The 22,539-nt window shown below is 44.0% G+C and overlaps 2 protein-coding genes and 1 pseudogene across 2 annotated transcripts; 2 read left to right on the top strand and 1 right to left on the bottom strand.

Annotated features, from left to right (window-relative positions):
- The first annotated feature begins 5,171 nt into the window (after window positions 1–5,171).
- On the top strand, window positions 5,172–7,097 carry LOC135595560 (probable BOI-related E3 ubiquitin-protein ligase 2). Its single transcript, XM_065086635.1, has 3 exons — window positions 5,172–5,687; window positions 5,901–6,324; window positions 6,430–7,097. The coding sequence occupies exons 1-3, from the start codon at window positions 5,629–5,631 to the stop codon at window positions 6,976–6,978; spliced, it is 1,032 nt and encodes a 343-aa protein (XP_064942707.1). The 5' UTR covers window positions 5,172–5,628; the 3' UTR covers window positions 6,979–7,097.
- Window positions 7,098–12,154: 5,057 nt separating this feature from the next.
- LOC135595561 (glyceraldehyde-3-phosphate dehydrogenase A, chloroplastic) lies at window positions 12,155–16,011 on the bottom strand. The gene is made up of 5 exons (XM_065086636.1): window positions 15,855–16,011; window positions 15,647–15,760; window positions 14,699–15,003; window positions 14,352–14,596; window positions 12,155–12,899 (listed from the first exon to the last, which is right to left on the bottom strand). The coding sequence occupies exons 1-5, from the start codon at window positions 15,894–15,896 to the stop codon at window positions 12,397–12,399; spliced, it is 1,209 nt and encodes a 402-aa protein (XP_064942708.1). The 5' UTR covers window positions 15,897–16,011; the 3' UTR covers window positions 12,155–12,396.
- Window positions 16,012–16,857: 846 nt separating this feature from the next.
- LOC135594769 (uncharacterized) lies at window positions 16,858–21,973 on the top strand (annotated as a pseudogene).
- Window positions 21,974–22,539: the final 566 nt, after the last annotated feature.

Genomic DNA, 22,539 nt, shown 5'->3' on the forward strand with positions numbered 1-22,539 from the left:
CATGAGTCTTTGTTCTTTTCCCTATCAGTTACTCCTAACCCTAATCTTTCTGCTAATTCCCTGCTGACGTTTGGAGATATACATACAGCAAGCGAGAAGGTCAATGACATGCGTGCCGTGGAAGCCAATGTGGAGTTGTCAACGCATCCAACATCTTTGCTAGCATTAGTTTCTTTGATGTGTACATCACGAGAGAACAAAGACATTTATCTACCATGGATTATTTCTACGTCTTGGACTCGGCGTCTGTGGCCACCCAAGGGTCCGTTCCGAGCAAGGCCGCAGGGTATACACATCAGGTCGAAAGGAAAAGTCCGGATGGTAAAGGAGCCCTCTCGATGGGTTTCCCAAGGACGGAATCCACGAGGAAACCGACGGAGATGTTGTCACTTTTGATCAAAGTTGGAAGAGAGAGAGGACCACTGCAAGTGCATGCCGGGGGAGAACTCCGTCACCACCACAGGACAAAGCAGACAGCCATGGCCATCCCTTTCTGTTCTCCCATGCCGTCTCTGTGTTTGTATAGAGAGCGAGACAGAGAGAGGAGGCGGTCATGTCCGGCCCTACGTGACGTGATGGGTGGTGCGATACATAAATTTAAAGCAAACCTCTCTCTCTCTCTCTCTCTCTCTCTCTCTCTCTGGGGATGTCACCTTTTGGGCAAACCAATACATGGAAGGAAGCCATCAATCCACTACCCAAAAGCCAACCACAGGCGGCCACTGCTTTGCCCGGTCTTCATGTGAACAGCTAACGCAGAATGGCTTGAGAGGGACAAGTCCGCATGAAGATTTCTAAAGTTACCACACAATGACCTGACCTGGTTTTATATATATATATATATATATATATATATATATATATATATATATGAGTGTATGATAATTCCAACCGAGACAACAAATATGTGGTACTACGGACGGAACAATCGAACCTTATTATAATTCCACTTGAGATTGGAATCAAAATTTGATCTTTCCAGGTAGGAATTTCCATTCTGAAGTAGGGCATAATTTTCCTTCATCTAATGATCTCTTTAATCATGACAAGAAAGAAATTTTCCCTTTGTTGCAATAGACTATTCCTTCCAGATATGTATATGCAAGTAAATAACATAATTATCGTATCAACTCAAAAGATCATCAGAGAAATTTAACCGCTATATAGAAAATGCCACCAGGATTCGATTTAAGATAAAATTAGCTTATTTTAGTCAAAAGGATGTCATAAAAGCTATCATCATAGCTAATTTGACGACGAAATAAGACAAAGAATAAGCACAGATTTAAAATAAAGTGAATAAGATACACAATCAATTCCAAGAAGAAGTACAGTCATGCATGATAAGATTCCGATCCAGCAGCTAATTCTATTACGACAATCTTGTTTTTGTTCTTATATAACGTAAGATCGATAGTATGCATATTTGACTAAATTATAGATAGTATAAATTGAAGGTTGAATTTTATTTCCAGATGCAGTTCTTAGTCTGGTCGGCAAGTTAGGCCTAATTTTGGACAGTGTTTCCGATTGGATCTTAGCGTAGATTATAATTCAACGTGACGCATATACCATATAACCAGCAATGACCAACCACATAGTTTGAAGTCAATTTTCTACCCAAGATTTGATTATCCAAGAATAGGAAACCGCATATCATTATTTATCTTCATCGCGTATTTCGATATTTATTTGGTCTGCTCGCTCGATGAATCAATCCAGTGGTTGTGATGAGGCTGGACGAGATGACAGATTGATTGACTCTTGGGTTACCAAGGAATCGGTACCTTTGTTTATTGTTTGTTATATTGATAGTCCATTATGGCACTTTCATTATTGTAGGGTAGATTTATATTGCCTGATTCTGAAGTCACTATACTTTGTATACCTTTCTTGTCTTGCCTGGAAAGGAAGTCAAACTCAATCGAGAGCAGGAACAGCATGGCAAGTGCCGGATTGAGAGATCTTGATGACATTTGGAGGCAAAAGCACCACTCAGTGAGAGACATTAGATGGATATGTACGATTTCGCGTGGTGAAGCAGGTCATCAATCCCCTTCAATTTATGTGGCCCCTGCGCTCATCAATCTTCTCTCTCTCCTTATCCTCTGCTTCGCAGATATTTCACATGGAGGCTGCGATCACTCGCTATAAGATTGCAGCCCCATTGAAGGCTATATTTGTTCATTGCATCCCACCCCTTTCTATTTCATTGCTAATTGACCCCAAACCCACCTTATGGGCCCCACGTCAGTGGATTATACAATCGTACAAAACATCTCAATCGAATCGTCATCAACGTGCTCGATCATAGTTTAAGCTAGCATGCATTGTTAAAAGATGTTTTATATCTAAAGAAAATTATAGTCAATGGCCGAGAAGAATAAATATATTTCCTTGCAATAAGTTGTGATTAGCAGTAGATCAGGCTACCATTATCACGAGTATTAAGGTTATATATACTCTTCCCCTAGGAAGATGTTACGGGATCCATCACAATTAATCCTTCTTAATTGCTTGAACAACTATGCTTCTTCTACCCAAGTCCATCCTCCATTGCCCCTTCACTCAAGGCATCGGACCATGGAAGCTGACATATACTTGGCTCCAGATTCCCATTCCCGTTGATGTCACTGACCGTCCCATCGAATACAAGGCCGTGTGGATGAGGGGAGCTCGTGGCATCCTAATCTCCAAAGAGTTAAATGATATATCACCTGCTTGTTCTTTCCTTCATCCATTAGGTCTATGCATCATCGTGTTTCTCGTTCGGTGTTAGGTCGGGGAAAGGGCCAGTGTCAGACCACAAAGGTTCAACTCCCACGTAGTAGAGTTGGTTGAAGGAGGAAGGCTTGCGGAGTTGGCAAGGATGAGCAGTGTCAAGTAGATTGGATTAGATGATATGTAAGACCGGAAAGAGACAGGTGAGGTGAAGAGATACGTTGTCCTCTTTGGTTGGCTCCGGCATGGACGTACATGTGACGCCTTGGAGACCATGCCTCGCATGTGATGGAGCGATAGCGAAAGAATACACTAGGGGAAAGGAGACAAGTAGATTTCTAATAGAATGCAACGTGGGCGGTGGCGACAAAAGCCATTGCTCGCTAAGCCACGCCAACCCAAACCGAGCCCTCCCTTCCAATCCATTGCTGGGTTCACCGGCGAGACGTGAGAGGTTGTCTCCCGGAAGAAAAGTATTGATGCTGTGTCACCAGAAACTGGCGAGGGAGAACATGACAATTCGGTGAAACTTCATGATCCTTCATTTGCATTGCGTTGCACTGCATTGTCGTGGCTGAGGCTTCTTCGTTGAGCATATACAGCGTGAAGGACAGGTCTCCATTGCGTTTGATGAATCCTGGTCCACTGTGCTTTTTCATCCTATGCATGCATGCATGCACATGAATGAATACTTTCTTTTATCCCTCCTTTCCAAAGTCTTTTACTGCATGCAAGCCGAAGAAGACGAAGAAAAAAAAAAGAAGGGCTGATGCTGCTGGAGGCACGGAATTTTACGAGTCCCGAGGAGAGCAGGTGTGCAGTTAAAGCAAAGGGAAACAGGTGAAAGGACTCGGGAACAGTACCCACCTTCCTTCCTCACGGCTCTCTGCCGGAGTTGCCGTTCCAGATGCAGTTCTAACGTAAGAACAAAAGCACCCACTTGGTATGCCCGCAGATGAATCGATGGCAATGGTTAATACTATTCATGGACAGATAAACTATGTACAGCAGCAGACACAAACAGAGCAGGAGCTCAAGAACAGTGATGGCAGATGCCCCTCTCTCTCTCTCTCTCTCTCTCTCTGGACACAACTTTGTAGCTTTCTCTGCTGCATTTCCTGGTCTTGGCGTCCGTACAAATGGTGGTCAGTGGGTAGCAGAAGCATACGAATCATCATTACAAGACTATTCAGCGGTGTCAACGAGAGAGAGAGAGAGAGAGAGAGAAAAGAAAAAGGAAAAGAGAGGGGAGCATTAAAAGGGCGAGCGATCAGTGCAGCGACCACCGCATCATCATCATCCTCCATCCATCCATCCTTCCTTCCTTCCTTGAGACCACCACTTACTGGGGATGGCGGACCCCCAGCACCGCCACGCTTCCGTGGTGGCCAAGGCACGGACACGTCCCCGCCGGCGACGTGATGTGGACGTGGCTCGGTTGGGTTCCTGCACGGACTTCAATTAGCTTTTGCCCGTACCGACTGAGTTTGCGGGAACTCTGTAATTGCTGTCCTGCGACAACCTGCGTTCCATTTTTTTCTTTCCTTTTTTTTATCAAAACACAACCTTTCGACTTTATTCTTCTACTATATAAATCAGACCAAATCATAATATCTTACGTTCGCTTGATTTGGCTTCTTTTGGTTAAGTTCCCAAATGATAATTTATTTGATTTGATTTGAATTTCTTCATACACTGCATCAAGTCAGACCCTCTGTTCTGCTGACATCATATTTTATACTTTTTTTTTATTTTTATTCAAAAAATAAACCTAATATATTGATCGAACAGACACGTATGAAAATTTAGAATTGGTGTGTGGATCCGATTACAGACAAATTTCAGTACGAAAGGTTACAGAAGGCATCCAATCCGATAGCCTGTGGATTTCGTGCACCGAATCAATAATTAAACGCTTTCTAAATCTTGATTATTTTGTTTCATCAACGAACTCAATCACATAAAAAATCATGATCTTTGTCTTAAATGGAGAGCTTAAAACTCTCCATTTAATATGTGTAATATGATTTTGTGATTTAAACTCTCGATTATTCCGCATAATCCGGTAATTAAAATGATCGTCCCTGTGACTTGTGATAACTTGCGATGGAAAGCATCCACGGATTTACTTGTCCCAGCGATCCAAACAAACATGTATTCTATATTACAATCTGTCTTTTACATTTGTAATGAGACAGAACGCCAATCAACTTCAGTAGAAAACGACACAGCTCGTCTGGGAATTCCCATCCATTCAGGCACTTCTCTCCGGCAGACAAAGCTGAAAAATAGATGCCCAGTATTACCTGCACGAAGCTGACAAAAACGGGCAGCATGAATTATAATAATGGACTGCGATCCCTCTCCTAACAATCCGCCTTTTCTTCTCGGCGGCAAGGATAGGATTCATCGTTCTAATCGACCGGATACGGAAAAAGCAATGGCTGAAAGGTGTGGGAGATAGGGCGACCCCCCAACTCCGTATCTCCTGTGCATCGTCTCTTCGCTGTTGGCTTGACCGCCTCTCTCCGGCGTCTTCATTGATGTCCGCAACGTGCGACTGTCAGTACCCAAACTCCGAGGAAAATTCATAATCAAAATAGTAACTCGTAACCTCATTTTCTTTACATGGTTTATCAGTAAACAATTACTCTGCCCGTTTTCTCTCGTCTCGTGAGTGTATAAATAGTGCACCACCACGCCTTCCTTACGCCATTTCGTCCATCTCCCATCTCATACTTTTCCTTCACCCTCCCCCCCTTCTCTCTCTCTCTCGCTCTCTCTCTCTCTCGCTCGCGAATGAATCTGTCCTCCTCCTCCGCTATCTACAGCTTATAGCAGCGGCGAGGCATAACCTAGTGGTGGTGGTGGGAGCCTGATTTGGATCGACCACGTACAGAAAAGATCATGGCCGTGCAAGCGCAGTATCCCTCCAATTTTGCTTTCTCCCCGGATTTCCGCGGCCGGTGAGCCAACCTTGCCTTCCCACTTTTACTTGCTATCGAGCGATTCATTCCTTGTCGCATGGGATTCCATATCCTGCATCCTGTGTACCTCTGCTCAGTTTAGGAAGGCTTATTACGTAATTGCGTCGATCATATAATTCCAAGCGTTTCGGTTTCAGTTTCTTTTCTCCGTACTATTACTTACCTTGGTTCCTTGCTTCAATATATATGCAGGGCCGGGAACAATGTAATGGAAGACCTCCAGATGCTGCTGGAACATCACGATATGTTGGGCCGGTACAGCACCCACCTCGGTGGCGTTAACAATGCCACCGTGTTCAGTGATCCCCAGAGCGAGCTTACATGCTTTGCCTCCGGGACGAGGAAGCGGGCGCGGGAAGAGCCGCCCGCGGTGGTGCTGCAATCTAACCTCGAGTCCGTCTTGCCGCCGTTCTGCTACCCTAACCTCGCGACGGTAACAGCTGTCCCGGAGAGGGCTGTTGCTGCCGCCTTATCCGCCCCCGGCTGTCATCAGACCCGCCTGCTCGATTCCGGCGGTACCTCCACCAGCGGTCGGCCCGCGTCCCCTCTCACCCAAGATCTCGTCTCCCATCTCTCTTACCAGAATGCCGAGATCGATGAACTCATCCGCCTTCAGGTATTACGACTATCTTATCCTCTTATTTTCCGTCTCTGCAAGTACTTTTGTTTGTTCTTTGTCTTTTACGGTGCCAAAATCATCAATATCTATATCCGTTTGAAGAGGGAACGACTGCGGAGTGGGCTGGAGGAGGTGCGGAATAGGCATTGTAAGGCGCTGCTATGGTGCGTGGAGCAGCGGGTGGCGAAGAGGCTGAGGGAGAAGGAGGCGGAGCTGGAGAATGCGCGGCGGTTGAACGCGGAGCTGGAGGAGACGGTGCGCCAGCTGACCGCGGAGACAGAGCTGTGGTTCGGTGTTGCCAAAAACAACGAGTCCGTCGCCGCCAGCCTGCGGGCTAATCTCGAGCAGGTCCTCCTCCACAACGCCGCGGCCGCCCAGGTCAAGGAGGGCTACGGCGACACCGACGACGATGCCCAGTCATGCCGTTCGGCGGTGGCGGATAGGAGGCACGCTTCGTCGCCGGCGACGGAGGCGGAGGAGGTCCGCCGGCGGCCGAGGGCGGCGTGCAGGTCGTGCGGCGAAAGGGACGTGTGCGTTCTGCTGCTCCCCTGCAGGCACCTTTGCTTATGCAAGATCTGCGAATCAATGATTGACGCGTGTCCAGCGTGTGGTTCCGCTAAGAACGCGTGCCTTCAGATCGCGATGTCGTGAAAATCTCGGCCGTCCGTTTCTGTCCCTTTTATGAGTCCTGTTATGTATGGACTTCTCTTTGTAAGACCTGCACATTTATTTCTTGCTAAAGATTTTCTAGATTTAAAGCATTTATGTTCTGTGGTTTTCTTATCACAAAATTAGCTCACGATGCATTTGTGTCTCTGCCTTCAAATTTGGGATTTGAAGGGATCTCTTCCGAGCGAACCCTTTCTTTGCTGTAGGAGGATTCTTTTAGCCTCTCCAGCTGTTGGGTATCCGATTACGGTGTTTGTATGGAGAATTATTTGAAGACTGCAGCATGATTATTATATGTCGATAATTATTATTGTCGTTTAGATGACCCTAATAAAGAGGGCCACGGGGGTGAGGCAGGGCACACAAGGGAAAGGGAAAGATCTCGTGGGGCCCGTCACGGACTGTGTACTATAGACAAGTAATGGATGGTGGGTTCAGGATATGCTCCATTATTATATAGGCTTTATAGCAGAGAATAATGACATGGGGGGAAACACCAAAAGTGGCAGTATTCTGGTTGTATTATATGATGCCGCCTCATGTGATTTGGTCAGGAGTTAATGGATGCTTAGTGTCATGGCTAAGCCGTGCAGGCCGACAGATGGGATGCACTGCACTCCGCCACTAATTTTGTTTGAGACAACCAAGGAAGAAGGTGTTGGGTGGTGTTTCATGGGGAGACTTCCTTTTATCTCATGCCATCCATTATTTCCGCACCGTGGTGCCATTATCACTTCCTCTTTTGCTTTTAGGTTTCGGGTGGGGGCATTTGGTGGAGGGAGGATCTCATGAATTTGGTGATCGGATTGTTTGTTTGGTGGAAGAGGTCTCATGAATTCTCCATGGTAATCTTGAGTCATTCTATAGGATATATATAATATTATACATACATAGATATATTTGACTTACAAATCCAGAATGAGCCCCGAGGTTTGATGCCTGCGACATCTGCAGGAGCTTCAATGACGTTTCCGCTCGTTGCTAACGCTTCATACATATTCATCGGGAAGCGCATTTGATTGCGATGAATCTGGTCAAAGCTAGATGATTACATATATATGAATATACCATCGTAGAGACACCATATTCGAAGTATTTAACTGTGCAGCATGTGGGTACGAGTTCGTCTCCTGCATCCGAGTTGTAGGATCGATTCACCTTGATCTCCTACCCCCCGGAGTTTTACTGCGAGACCACACTGTTCATCGTCTAACCCTGGGAACGATCTCTATTCATCCGGATGAGAAGCAGTGGTCGACATGAACAGTTACCATTAGTAGCTACTGGTGCATGAAGCAGCGGAAATAAAAGCAACCGCGGGAGATGCATGTGACATGATGGGGTACGCAACTTGGGCTGGTTGTTCTTCACGCGCCATGTGCGATTGCCTTCTTCCAAGCACAATTAATACCATGTACTGGACGTGAAAATTTCGTACATGCTTGAACTCACAGGTCGATTGTCCTCGTCTACGTTTACCGACGTACAGAGGTCCTGAATCGTGTTGGCAATTAGTACTACATGGGGTTCAATCAGCGCCTCAGAAGTTGTATGCAGTGGTGCCGATATTGGATAGTTTTGGACTGTATCATTCAACCTTGTTCTGAGCACTGAGAAAAGTTCGACGTAAAGTTGCAGGCAATCGCCCTACAGAACCATTTTTGAAACACTGTATCAAAGTGGCCGCAGAGGGTGCAGAGCAGAGAGATAATAAAGCGTCTGTGGAAACCTTCCATGGCTTGGAACATTTTCTTTTTCTTTTGCTCGTCTCTTCTTTGTTCCTTCTAATTTTTTTTTTCTCGGCTAAGCTTGAAGGCTATGGAGCAGGACAAAAGGAAAAGTGATGTGCATCACATTTATGGCATCAGATGCCACCGGCAAAGCTCTCACATGCCTTGCTTTAGACTACCGATACATGTTTCTTTCGCCCAACCATATGCATGCATTATGTCATTTTCCACTAGAGTAATGCCCCATGGCATGTGAAGTGGTGAAAGCTAAAACCCACTCCATCCCATTAAGCCCACCAACTCTTCGTCCTCTCGGTCTTGGGTTCGGTGGAGAAGATGAAGGGAAAAGGCATATATGGTTGTCACCCATATCTCGGTGTCCTCGTGACAATATATTAAAGCAGCACTTTGCTTTCGTCCGACACTCTTCTGGCCGTTTCCTTGGCTTAACAGGTGGTGGTAATTGACCCACGCTGAGCGAGTGAATGGAGCCCTAAGTTGCATGGGGAATGGAAAACGCCTTGAGAAGAAGACAGATGAACAGGTTTTCCTGCACTCAGTGGGTGGGGGTACTGAATGCTCATCGAAACCCTTGGCTTCCTGTGGTGTTCAAGCATGGTGGTGGGGGTCCACGGGGGTTCGGCTGAGGTTGTTTGAACGTGGATATCAGTTGACCTGTCCAGCTCTATGTCCTGTAGCTTTGCCTCAGGTTTCTGGCCATTGAAGCTTAGGCCGGAGTGCTGCTGGGTTTCTTTATCGCCTCCCCTTCGCTACAGTTGGGTACCGCTATCCGCTACCAAGAAGCCTCCAAAAACTAATGCAAGAGGTCTCCCTCGAATCTCACAACCTTGTCAATAGAAAAAGGTCCACCTTTTCTTCCCCTCCCAAAGTCTGTGAGTGTTTACTTGCCTTGGTGCGTGGGACGTCCTTTCTCCTATTATTTTAAGAGCAGACACTTGTTTGGGGAGGCAAGCTTGCTCTGTTTCGTCTCTTCAAGGCAGCTTCCTTTACGGGCATTACAGGGCTCTTTTAAAAGTTCTTGCAGCACCCAAACTAGACTTTATGTGATGGAAAATCTTCTAACAAGAGAGAGAGAGGGAATATCTATGTTTCCTGGAGTCTATCTACTCTTAGCAGTTGGTTGATGCAGTGTGACACCAACTGGGGTTTAATACGAAGCCATGGACGGTGCATGGGAATGTGGAAGATGACATCAACTGTAGTGAGAGGGGGACTAGGTTGAGAAAATCCATGACATAAATATTCTTTTCTGCTCATCGTTTCCATCTTTCGCTAAAGAAGAGAGAGAAAAAGAAACAAAAAGATGGGCGGGCTGTTTTTGATTGCTATGGGATTCAATGCATGCATGTGATAGAGCCTTTTCGTACTCTTTTTTTCTATTACGTGGCTGTAGTGAGAACAGTGTGCATACGTATCAAACACACCCGTCTCCCTCATGAATAATTATCATGCAGCAGAAGTCATATGTCCTTGAGTTTCTGAGCGTTCAATCAGCCGGACTTCTGGCCTCATCGATGTGTTCTTTCTCATGGACATTTACTTTTTCTCCAGAGAATAAATGCATCACAGTCGGGACCAAACTACGTCCTATCCCGTGTTCCATCCTGCAAATTGTAATTCCTATACACGAGTACTTCTCATTGACCCTTAATCTTGTGAAACTTCGTCATATCATCACAAGAGGAGAATGGAAGGCAGTGGTAAACTTCATACAAGGCCAGTGAGCAAGGGAGAAAACACTGATGGAGACTGGTCACTGGATTAAAATATGATGGCATGCAAACTCGTCCCGGTAGAGACGTGCTACCTATAGAGGGTCATTTGGACGATAGCCAGGGGCGGAAGCTGCAGCGTTGGAGGAGTTGGACGGACGTCTGAGAGAGCGGAGAGGACCGCCACAGCCCACAACAGTTGGAAAGATGCGCAGACGTGCTGTCGATTAGACTGCAATAAATAGGCTGCCTTCATGAAAGGCTGATGCCAAGGACCACCTCCGAGGTCACCATTGTAGACAGGACCTGAGGAGGGTGGATGTATGTGTAGGACGAGATGGTCCATGGTGGCTCCTACAATAAATTCCAGTGATGCAGAGGTGTCAATGGTGTACAGTGGGGTGGGTTCCCGGTGCCGGATGCAAACAGAAATGGAGTTATGCAGTGCATAGTCAACAGCAAATTATTTCGCTGAATGTGATATGTTTCCTTTTGCTATGAATTCTAGTTTTACCCGGAGATGGATAGGAGTCAACTTTCACCAGTTTATGATCCCTCTGATTGAGGTTACGGTAGAAAGAAGACGTTTCTGAATCAGTGCACCATCTGATGCAGAAAGTTTGTAGAACTGATTATTACATCTCTCTTACTTGTACAGTTTGTTAACCAACATAGAAACCACGGCACTGACTGCAATCTGAGACCCCATGTTTTTCCAGATGCAAACCATTTGTACATGACGCGTTCTGAACAGATTTGAGTCGCAAGGTGTCGTAATCTTGGCAACGTTGAAGCAGTAAAGGAAGGCCATTTATTGTTCCATTCCTGTGAGAAATCCAGCCAATACCTGTGAAAAGTCCTATAAGACTGCATGCCTACTGCTACCTTTCAGAAATTGATAGTGATTTGTATATATGGTATGACAGAGCAGGAGAAACACAAGGAAGCTTGAACGTTGACCTTTGAATTGCTAGGTAATGCTAATCGTCGAGATTCGTGAATCTTTATGATGGACCAGGAACGGAGTGTTTCCAGAGGAGAGGCAATGTAGCGGCAAGAGCCGCAGCTCTGAAACTAGGCAGAAGACCAGTGGAAAGAGTCAGAAGAGAACACTAGTGAGACCCAAGGAGCTGGGAAGTCAGACAGGCTGAAAATTTTGCCTCACTTTGAGTCTTTGTGATGCCGCAATGCCTGACCATTGTTGCCAGTAAGAAAGGATCAAGTCAGCTCGTCCACCCATTAACTACATGGTTGGCTTTGACCTATCTCAAACTGCTATCTGATTCAGAGGAATGTTAGGTTCCTGCTTCTGACTTCGCTCAATGTTAGGTGATATGTGGCCTTGTGTCAGAAAATGCTGGTAGCATCAAGCAAGTCTGTATTCGTTTGGTTCATTCCACACGATCTGGTAAACCTGTGGATGCATGCATTTGACGACAAAGATGATTATGATGGGATCGGCTGCATGTAGGATAATCTCCCTAATCAAATCAAAAGCAATCATCTAACATCAACATTGAACTCTATACTTATCGATGTCGAATCATGGCATCTATACCCCCAAATGTATATATAGAGGACATTTTAGGAGGAAGTTTTTGTAGAGAATCATTAGGTTCCTTTTGGTAATCGAAGAAAGTCTACTTCGAAATCGATCCTGTAAGAGACTGAGAAACAAGCTATAAAAGATAAAACTGAATGCAGCACATAGAACATGACATGGACTTTCAAAGCCGAGATAGCCCATTACAGTTCCATGATGGGTGATGAGTTTATGTGATACAGATTACTGAGAGCGGAGGTGGAGTTGTACAAGGATAATATACTGAAAGAACGAAAAGAGATGGATTTCTTTCTCATCACAGTGTTTGGGAAAGCAGGAAATCTAGTAGAAGCAAAAAGCTGGCAACTTAATCGTCCATTCTCATGCGCCCCGATCATTTCCACTGGTTGGCTACGATGTCAGCCAAATCTACAACCCTCTGCGAGTAGCCCCACTCGTTGTCATACCAAGCAATCACCTTGACCATGTCGTCGCCCATCACCATGGTCAGCGACGAATCGACGGTCGACGACACATCGCTGCAGCGGAAGTCCACGGAGACAAGAGGCTCGTCGCAGACGGAGAGGATGCCCTTCAGTTCTTTGTCGGCAGCATCTCGGAACGCGGCATTGACCTCCTCGGCGAAGGTCTTCTTGGATACTTGCACAACAAGGTCGACGACCGAGACGTTAGGGGTGGGCACACGGAGGGCGATTCCGTTGAGTTTGCCCTTGAGGGAGGGGAGAACCAGGGCGACGGCCTTCGCGGCGCCGGTGGAGGTGGGGACTATGTTGAGCGCAGCGGCTCGCGCACGACGGAGGTCGCGGTGGCTCGCATCAAGCAGCCTTTGGTCCCCGGTGTAGGAGTGAGTGGTGGTCATGGTTCCCTTGATGATTCCTGTCATGGGTTTGGATGGCAGAAACCATGTTACGTTCCCATGCAACAAGAAAAGCTAACGATAGCACATCTCATAAGTTAGCTATTATATATCATCATGAAAACTCAAAACAGCAATCATGAATCACACATTTGAAACCACATAATATACCCTATGAAGATCACAAAACACGAAGCCCAATATAATTAGCACAAGCATGAGTAGACCATGAGAGTCGATCAATACTGTATCTGTCAATCTCAAATGCACTACTGCATGAATTCGTCGAGTGACGATTACCTATCTTCTTCTATTAAGAGCTTAGAGGGCATGAAGAATTTCCTATATGACATTTCTGATAGACAAGAAATATGAACCATGAGTCTTGTACAACTAGCATCGTCCTATGCTTGGTGTAGTGACATTAATGGAAGCTTACCTGATGCTCATGCAGAATAGAACAAAGTTTTATAAGCTATAAACATAGTTATTTGACATCTCTTCTCCATTCCAATGTTCAGCGAGCTGCAAAGGGTCAAGTTTAACTTGATAACAACAGAAATGTAGTAAGTAATCAGAACATGTTCTGCAAGATGCTTGATTGTGTTTGTCTTTGACAGCTTTAAGATTCGTTATGGAGATATCACAATGTCTTTTTTTGTCATATTGTCTTTAACTGATGAGACCATTGCCCACTGGAAATGAGCCATTTCATTTATCCCCTAGTGAGCAGACCTATCTCCATCCTTTCCTAACATCACAACTAAGAAATCCATTCCTAATCTATACAGAAAATTTAGGAGTGTCTTCAGAGGAAACAGTAGCTCACCTGCCCAAAGAAAAGGGGCCCCAAAAACAGTAGTGACATTAAGTAATTGTAGTTCATCAGTTAATCTAATATGGGATTTATGGTTTCATGTGATGCAATGAATTTAATGCTCCCGAAAGAATGTTTTGAGAAGTTCCTCTGTACACTCAAAATTTGAAGAGTTCAAATTTCTTGTGTCCATCCCCTGTATCATCTTTTGTGGGAATGTGAGTGTGACAGCAGAAGGTGCAGAGCAATGCAGAAGACACAAATACGCAATATCTTCAAGAAGCATACATCCAATGGATTCAAAAGCACATAACCTCTCTAAAGGAACAAATCGGTAGAAATATAACTACAGAGCTTCTAATTCTTGGACCACAGGTTGCATCTCATCATAAAGAAAGGTATGTAGCGGAATGACGAGCAGGTTTCTTAGAAGCAGCAAAAGCAGGCTATGCTTTAAACACGAACAGGACACCTTTCATGATAGAAATGAATTAATGGAAGTTTTCTGTCATTATTATACTACTCGAAGAAACTAAAAAGACCTCTTATAGTTTCAACCTCGGATCCAACTGTAAACAAAGACATGATGCAACTGTAAACAGAGGTCATGACATCTCGTAATAGCAGGCTAGCAGAGCAAAGATGAAAGGCTCACCAAACTTCTGGTCGAGGATCTTGACGAAGGGGGCGAGGCAGTTGGTGGTGCAGGAGGCGTTGCTGATGATGGGCTCATCGGGGTTGTACGCATCCTCGTTGACGCCCACCACGTAGGTGGGGATGTCACCTTTGCCCGGGGCGGTGATGAGCACCTTCTTGGCGCCGGCCTGGATGTGCTTCCCTGCTCCCTCCCTGTCCACGAACACCCCCGTCCCTTCGATCACCAAATCTATTCCTAACTCACTGCACACACAGGAGAGACAGAGACAACGCCAACAGTATTGACTGACTGCAACCATCTACGAATGAGCATGCACGCAGTGAGAGGAAGGGACGTGAACATACCCCCACGGAAGGTTGGCGGGGTTGCGGTTGGAGACGACCTTGATGACCTTGCCGTCGACCGAGATGGCGGAGTCACCCTCGGGCTTGACGTTGGCTTCGAAGATGCCGAGGGTGGAGTCGTACTTGAGGAGGTGGGAGGCCTGCTTGACGCCTCCGGTGTCGTTGATGGCCACCACGTCCAGGGGCGAGTCCTTGCGCCCGTGCCAGCACCGCAGGAAGTTGCGCCCGATGCGGCCGAACCCGTTGATGGCCACCTTTACCTTCGCCTCCGCCGCGCCCTTCCGGTACCCTCCGCTGCTGCCCACCTGCGGCGCCGCCACCACCACCACCACCACCAGAGAAACCCATAATCATTTCGTCAGGCTTCCCGCCGGGAAAGAAGAACAAATTAAACGACTGAAGTAGCCAAAGATTTGGACCAAATGTATAAATTATGTGGCAATTACTAATAAATTATTCCATATCCTACAATCATCGACATATCCTATAACACTGCATAAATTAACACTAAGATACAATCGTACGCCATAATTATTATATATTATATATATACTACTTGTCTGAGCAATGCTTTCTTGTACTGACTCGATTTCGGATTCGGGTCCCAAGTAGTGCAAATTCTCCAACTCCAAACCCGGTCGTGCCCGGGTGACATGCCCCACATCCTCTAATTGGGACCTACAGTTCTGTACGTGAAGCATCGCTCTTACGCCCCCCACCTATGTTCGATACCTTAACACAGCATTCCCTAAAGGTTGCATCTTCTTACATGAGATATACAGTGAGGTAGAAACTCATTAGAACAATCGGTGATACTGACGATTTTACTATCCACCATGGCAATCGTCACTTCAAATTGAATTCACTGGACGATATGTTGAACACTAAGAAGTAGTAGTTAAGCCGTGCAGGAAACATACGAGGAAGTGCAAGAGAAAAATAGCTCACCGCTGAGGTTCTAAAAGCGACGACGGAAAGGAAGTCATCGGAGGAGTTGATCCTTCTCAAGGGAATCGAAGAGGAAGCACTCCTTAGTCCCGAGAAGTCCGAGAATCCCTTGCCCTGCCGCCACAGATGCAACATGTAAGAGCTCTCAGAAGCTGGAACTAATCTGCAATTTGAATTCTTTTAAGTGAGAGCAGTAGGAAAGGAGAACCTGAAGACAGGCATTGGCCGCCGTGAGCGTCGCCGAGGCCATGCCGGTGAGAGGATGGGAAGCGGCAGCAGCAGAAGTGAAACAGGGGAGCTTATAAGAAGGGGAAGATAAGAGGAGGGAAGTTTGTGGTGCGTGGACGCAGTGGGTGATCGAGCGGAGGAGGAGAAGAGATGAGATTTTGGATAGCCCATCCTGCAACGTATGGCTGCGAGCTCGCCTCCTCCATCACATCATCAAGTGTAGGGCTGCAATGACAACACAGCTTGGAGCCTGAAGTATCATTGATTGGTCGCGGTTCGCCTTGCCACTGTGGGCTCACATATTACATCTCTGGCTGTGGTTTTCCGCAGCGAGATGCGAGCGACAAGTGACTTTGAGGGAACAAGGCAAATTCTGATAAATCATTAGTACTAATCTGATATATCCACAAAACGATTGAGCCCAATTACTTGACAATACAAACAATTGCATCAAATTTGTAAGTTAGTTTGGCTCCGTGATGGTGAAAAATGTTTCTTCCGTTGATGTTTACACACGATTCCGACAGTAGATCGAGTTAATAGCAGGGCGATGCACTAATCGTGTTAGGGACTTGCAGTAGATCGAGTTCGATTGTGATGAGCTACTAAGAGTCCAAGAGCACATGTCGGGTCAGGTCCAACCTCATCTGGCGTGCGAGATGAGTCAGGTCAGCTTTGTCAGGGCATGGCTGATCCATGGTTGCCTGTTCGAGCCCCGATTGTATCCTCGAGGAGCGAAATGCTTGACCCGAATGGAGAACCCGACTCGCCATAGAATAACTCCACCCGACAACGCAATCGATCGTCCAAAACATGTCCAGGAAGATTCCGCCTGCCAGATTTGCGTTGAGATTCGGGCTCGGGGGCGTCTGCTGCTGACGCTGTTTCCATGTCCTGCAACAGTCGCGATGTCGGTGGTCGAGCGGCTCGATGTATATATAACTCAGAAGGCCGGTCCCTTTCGGGTCCGATTGGTCGTCCATTAGGCGCGCCCAAAACTTCCAAGATAGCACCTCAACAAAGACCAGACGAGCGGGAATTAAGGCTCCATCATTCTTTCAATTCCTCCATTGCTTCGTTCTTTTCATGCATCAATCCCCTCTCGTTGCTGTCATCCTCACATTGAATATTTCTTTTCTTGGAATTTCTAGTGCCTTTCTTGATTTGGGGAATTAGGGTTCCATCATTCTTTCAATTCCTTGTCTGCTTCATCGGTTTCTCGTGTCAATCCCCTCGCCTTCCTACCATCCTCGCATTGATTCTTTCTTTTCTTGTAGTTTCTGGTGATTTTCTTGTTTCTTTAATCGGTGTCCGTTGCTGTTTCAGTCCTCTTTGATTCCTGTTCGTTATTCTGATGATTCTTGGCGTTCTTTATGCTTCTTTGATTCATTTCTCTCATGGAATGCAATGAGCGCAACAGCGATTGTGGAGCGTAGCACGAATCCCAATCTTCTAGTTTGGGCTTCGTTCACCTTCGACCCCTCGGGGAACCCGCCAGCGATCTCATCCGCCGGCGATCTCATCTGCCTGCGATCCGACCGGGTCTACACCGTCGGCCGGCGGCGCCGCCATTGCGATCTCGTCCTCCTCCACCGCTGCATCAGCAACCGTCATTGCCAGATATTTCTTGATGGATCCGATCGTAAACTCCGTTTGATCGATGGCTTCCTTTTTCCCCGTCGTTCCCATATCCGCGAGATCAGGCGAGGCTTTCAAGCCGTAAGGCAGTGCTCGAACGCTAGGGTTTTTCTCAATGGCGTCTAAATTAATGGTCGCAGGGTCCAGCAAGGCCCGGTAGCAGAATTGTCAGTCGGGGATGAGATGTTGTTTTCTTGCATAAGTGGATCAAGTCATAGTTGTAGAATTAAGCGTGGGTTTCCCGTGAATAGGGTCTTTTTCTCTGGGGTCAAGGCTGTTCGTGAGAATCATTCACTCTCCACGTTGGAGCACGGTCCTTTGGCCCCAAGATCATTTCATTCTGGTGAACTAGCTGAGAAGTATACTTGCCAGCTCCGATCCAGTATCCTACCTGAGGAATTTTCTTGATTTGCAACAAGAAAAACATGTAACACTTCCATTAGCCTTGGAAATTGGATCCCCTGCTTCTCCGGATTCTGAGGGATGCTGTAAGACAGATGATTGGCGGATTAATATTACACTAAAGGTGGTTAGTTCTAATGCAAATGTTCTGAGTGCTGAGCACAAAAACTCCTCCATAAATGCAGTTGAAATCATGGAAGTTCATAATTGTGAACTCCATCCAGATGATGACGGGGTAGTCAGTTATTCAGATGGCAGCACATTCTTTCTGAACCGTCTCAAGCCCATTGGTCCTGGCACATCTGTTCACTGTGATGGAGTCACTCTGCCTGAGCTTTTTCATCCAGTGAAAACACTGCTTCGAGTTTTTATTGCAACATTTACATGTGATGTTTCTTGGTGTGTTATATCTCTCAGCCATTCACAAATATTTTAATATGATCTCGCAATTCTATCAGGTAATGTAGAGGATGCTCAAAGGAAATGTAAGATAGCAATAAAGGATCATTTACCATTTGAAAATATGAGAAAGATGTTGGAGTGCTTGCCATGACAGGAGGACTCCAGCACCATTTTTTAATTATCCAAACCTATTGTTGGTGTATGTATCTTTCTATGACTATGCTTAGTTAAGTTCATTTCATTTATGATGAAAAGTATATATCTATTTAGTAGCTCGAATTGGTTTTCATGTTTATTTCTTTTTGTTTGCAGTTATCCCCCTTTCCCAGATGTAATAGCCTTTGGAAAAGATCGAAACAGAAAAGGTGTTGCATGTTATCATCCAAAGCTTATTGTCTTGCAGACGGATGAAAGTCTTTGGGTTACAGTTACTTCAGCAAATCTAGTTCAAAAACATGTAAGTATAGATATATTCATGTTTGCTCACCATCTACTAATATAAGCATTGCTCTCTGTACATTGTCTTCTTTGGTTCCCTCTTCTTCCCATTTTTTACTCATTTTTTGTAAGGTATTAGCAAACATGGTTGCAGAATAGGTGAACTCAAGTAATTTATATCCTGTTTTCTCATCTTCATAGACATACACATTGCACTCTTCAATTTGCATGTCAATCATCCTCTTGTCCCAGTTTGTGTTCATTGACAATAGTGTCTTGTACTTCCTTCCGGACGATTGGTAAGGTTCAAATTCTAGTGAAGCTTTATCTGGTAATCATGTTCCTTTTGACTTTGTTGCAACTAGATAATTATGATCACATTGGTTGGCATTTGTAAATGCTTGCCCTAGTACACCACATGAAAGGCAATCTGTCGGTTACATATGCTATCTTTCTACTTTGGATTTCCTTAAAGGTTCATTGAAAATGGTTTTCCCTTTTCCCCCACTTTTAGCTTGCCGTTCACCATACTATGCAGCTTCCGCAGAAGTCTTCTCTAGTTGACCCCAACCTTTAATTCTTTTTAGTCTCATTATACTTTGAATCCACATATCACTTCTCTTTTTAATATATCTGGTTTTGTATCTAGCTCCTTTAATTTCAATGTTGACTAGGAATTTCTTCCTCTAGTTTATTATTGGAATTTGTACTTTTTAATTAGACAAATATTCTTCATCAGTTAAGAGCTCCGATTATCATAACTGTGCTTTCGTACTTCAAATACCTGCAATCTTGTCCAACTCTAGATGTTTAACCATTTCAGTTATGATGAATTATTTGTATTTTCTCGTTATCACTATTCACTGTATTCTTATACGAATGTAGGTTTTTTCTTGACAGTGGGACTATGTAACGAACACTGTTTGGTCGCAAGATTTTCCTCATAGAACTACACCAGATTATTCAGCTTTTTTTGGGATCAATTGAAGATCTAAAATCTAATTTTGCCTCTCAGTTAGCTGGGTTTGTGGCATCACTTATTGTTGATGTGCCCAGCCAAGGGCGCACTGGATTAATGAGTTGGCTAAGTATGACTTTGGACAAGCTGCTTGCCACCTGTTGCTTGATTGCCTGGATTCCATACACAGAACTCTAATAATCTTGAGGCTGATTATTGCTTATCAGTGAGTAATTGTCTTACATCCTGATGTAAATTCAGTGTCTGGTGAACTGCAACTTGGTGGAGTATCTTAAAATAACTTTTCAGATATGACCAGCATTATCTACATTTCATATCAGGTAATGTAAACGATGTTAAAAGGAAATGTAAGATAGCAATAAAGGATTATATATCATTTGAAAGTATGAGAAAGAACTTAGGTGATAAAGCATTTGGGAAAGTATGAGAGTGAACGTAGGTGATAAAGCATTTGGAGGAGCCTTTTTGTTAATTTTACAAGGGTGATAAAAGGTATTCCATGAGGTTCATGACAATTATGAAATACAGATTCTTAAAATTGCTTGCCATAACTGAGATACTTGATACTTCTTAGATAGGTAGAGGCACTTTCTCAGAGTATCTGTTTTTGGAAGAAATTAGTAATATTGTTGGATACTTTTAGAATACATTGCGATACTTTTTGGAGAACTTGATTTTAGGCAAGATGGATATATGATTGGACAACTGTTTAATGTCATTTCTATTGATAATCATTAACATCAATTATCAGAAGTCCTTGTTATTTTACATTTCTCTAAATTCTGTTTGTTGAAATAAATTTTTTCGGTTTGCATGCTAGTTAAGTACCATTGAAGTATATGTTGCTATGTGTTTGAAGTATCTTTTACTTCCATGGTATATTTTATACTTTTCTTGATTCAAAATTGAATATATTGGCATGTTCACATTGTTTTTATATCTGATCTGATACCCATGTCTATGCATCACAAATGAGTCTTAAAAGGTTTAACAAAATGGCTCTAGGTACAATTCTGATATGGAGTTAATATATTTATGCAAGTGCTTTACCTTTGTAAAAGAATTTTTTTCTTATAAATGGGACAAAGTGTGAATGTTGACATTCTTTTGAAAGGAAGTATGATTGATATGTGGTCAGAAACTGATATTCAAGGTCGTATACATCAGACTATCAGAATATTGTTTTCTGTCTCAATGCATATGATCACCTCAAGTTGTTAGAGTTTGTGTATTTCTGTCTTTTAAACTAACTAGAATATGCAACATTTGGTTAAATGGGAAGAAACGGTGTTGACGTTAGCTTTCTTGTATCTATTCCTTGGCAAAATATATTAAGCTGAAAAAATGAAATAATTTTGACAATCTTATTGGAGTGAAGGATTGTAATTTCCTCTTTCATTGATTCCCTTGTTCAGACAAATTATGTTTTCTTATGGATGCTTATACTTTGTGGTTCCTTGCATATACAATGACTCCCCATGTATAAGCCAGTATGCAAGCAGAGTATATGATTTGTCAGCATCCATTCCTTTCTTCTATGTGTTGAGCCTTTACAATCCATATCAGATCACATGAATTTGTCATGAATGCTTTCTCCAGTATGCTTTCCTCCTCTTTACTACATGATCATCATTCTGAGAATGGTGCTTACTTCAATCCACGACTTCACATTGAAATTTTGTTAATGCAAGACTTCATCAATGTGAAGGAAACCCTTGCAGCTGCATTTGGTGGAAGCAGCACTAGAGTACAACTGTTAGTTTCCATCTCAGAGGCAAGTTAGTTTAACATAATTTTAGGCATGTCAACATTGATAAGATGCTCTTTGAAACTGGAACAGTTTTCATCCATAATCCGCTTTGACGTGATTCTAGCTACTTTCTCTGACTGCTACGTATGTCATGTGATACAGGAGTCAACATTTCTGAAATACCAAGATTGATCGATCCTGTGCATCCCATCTCTTTGTGCTCGCTTGTTGCTTCTGTGCTGAGATGTCTTGGACTTTGGCATTTAAGAGAGGTACGGATAGGACCTTTAAGCCTTTCATCTTAAATCTATGTGATATCTGGTTCATAGTATATGTAGCAAGGAAAGAAAAATAAGTTGCTGCAATGATGATTTCTGGAAAAATCTTAGTTTATTAGGAGGGAACGGATGTGTTGCAATTTTAGAAATGATGTAAATGGAAGAGAACCAATTAAATTTAGAAAATATCAGATATGAAAACTGTGGACTAATAGATTTTATTTTTAAGATGTTAGATCTCGATGACTATTTGAAGATTACAACCATTTTGGAATACGTGCAGTAGTTTTGGAGAAATGAATTATTCAACTTTTTCTTTTATATAATAATGTTGTTGATAGGAGGAACAGGACAAAGTTATGAACAAAAAAATTTATACTGATAGTGGACATTGTAGTATGTTTTGGTGGTTGTTTCTGTTCAAGAGGTTTGTGGTATGTTTTGGCCATTTCAGAGGCCCCGGGAGTGGCAAGTGCCCCCCATCTCGCTTCCTTCTGACCTTGATCACTAGATTGGTGTCAACAGCTTTTTGGGTAGATAATTGATGATTGTTAAAATTCAGCAGGTCATGACTAGTAGATCTATCTGAAGTTCATCATAATATTGGTAGATTTTCAGTCTCCAGCTGATTGCTAGTTGATTATCTCTGCCCTCACGGATGATAGGCAATTAACACCACTGTTGGCAGACTATTGATGGACTTTTTTTTTGCAAACTGAGATGATCTTTAACTTAAGATCAAACGTATATATATGTATACAAACACACACACATATAC

Source organism: Musa acuminata, chromosome BXJ1-10, assembly GCF_036884655.1.
Source record: "Musa acuminata AAA Group cultivar baxijiao chromosome BXJ1-10, Cavendish_Baxijiao_AAA, whole genome shotgun sequence".
NCBI lineage: Eukaryota > Viridiplantae > Streptophyta > Magnoliopsida > Zingiberales > Musaceae > Musa > Musa acuminata.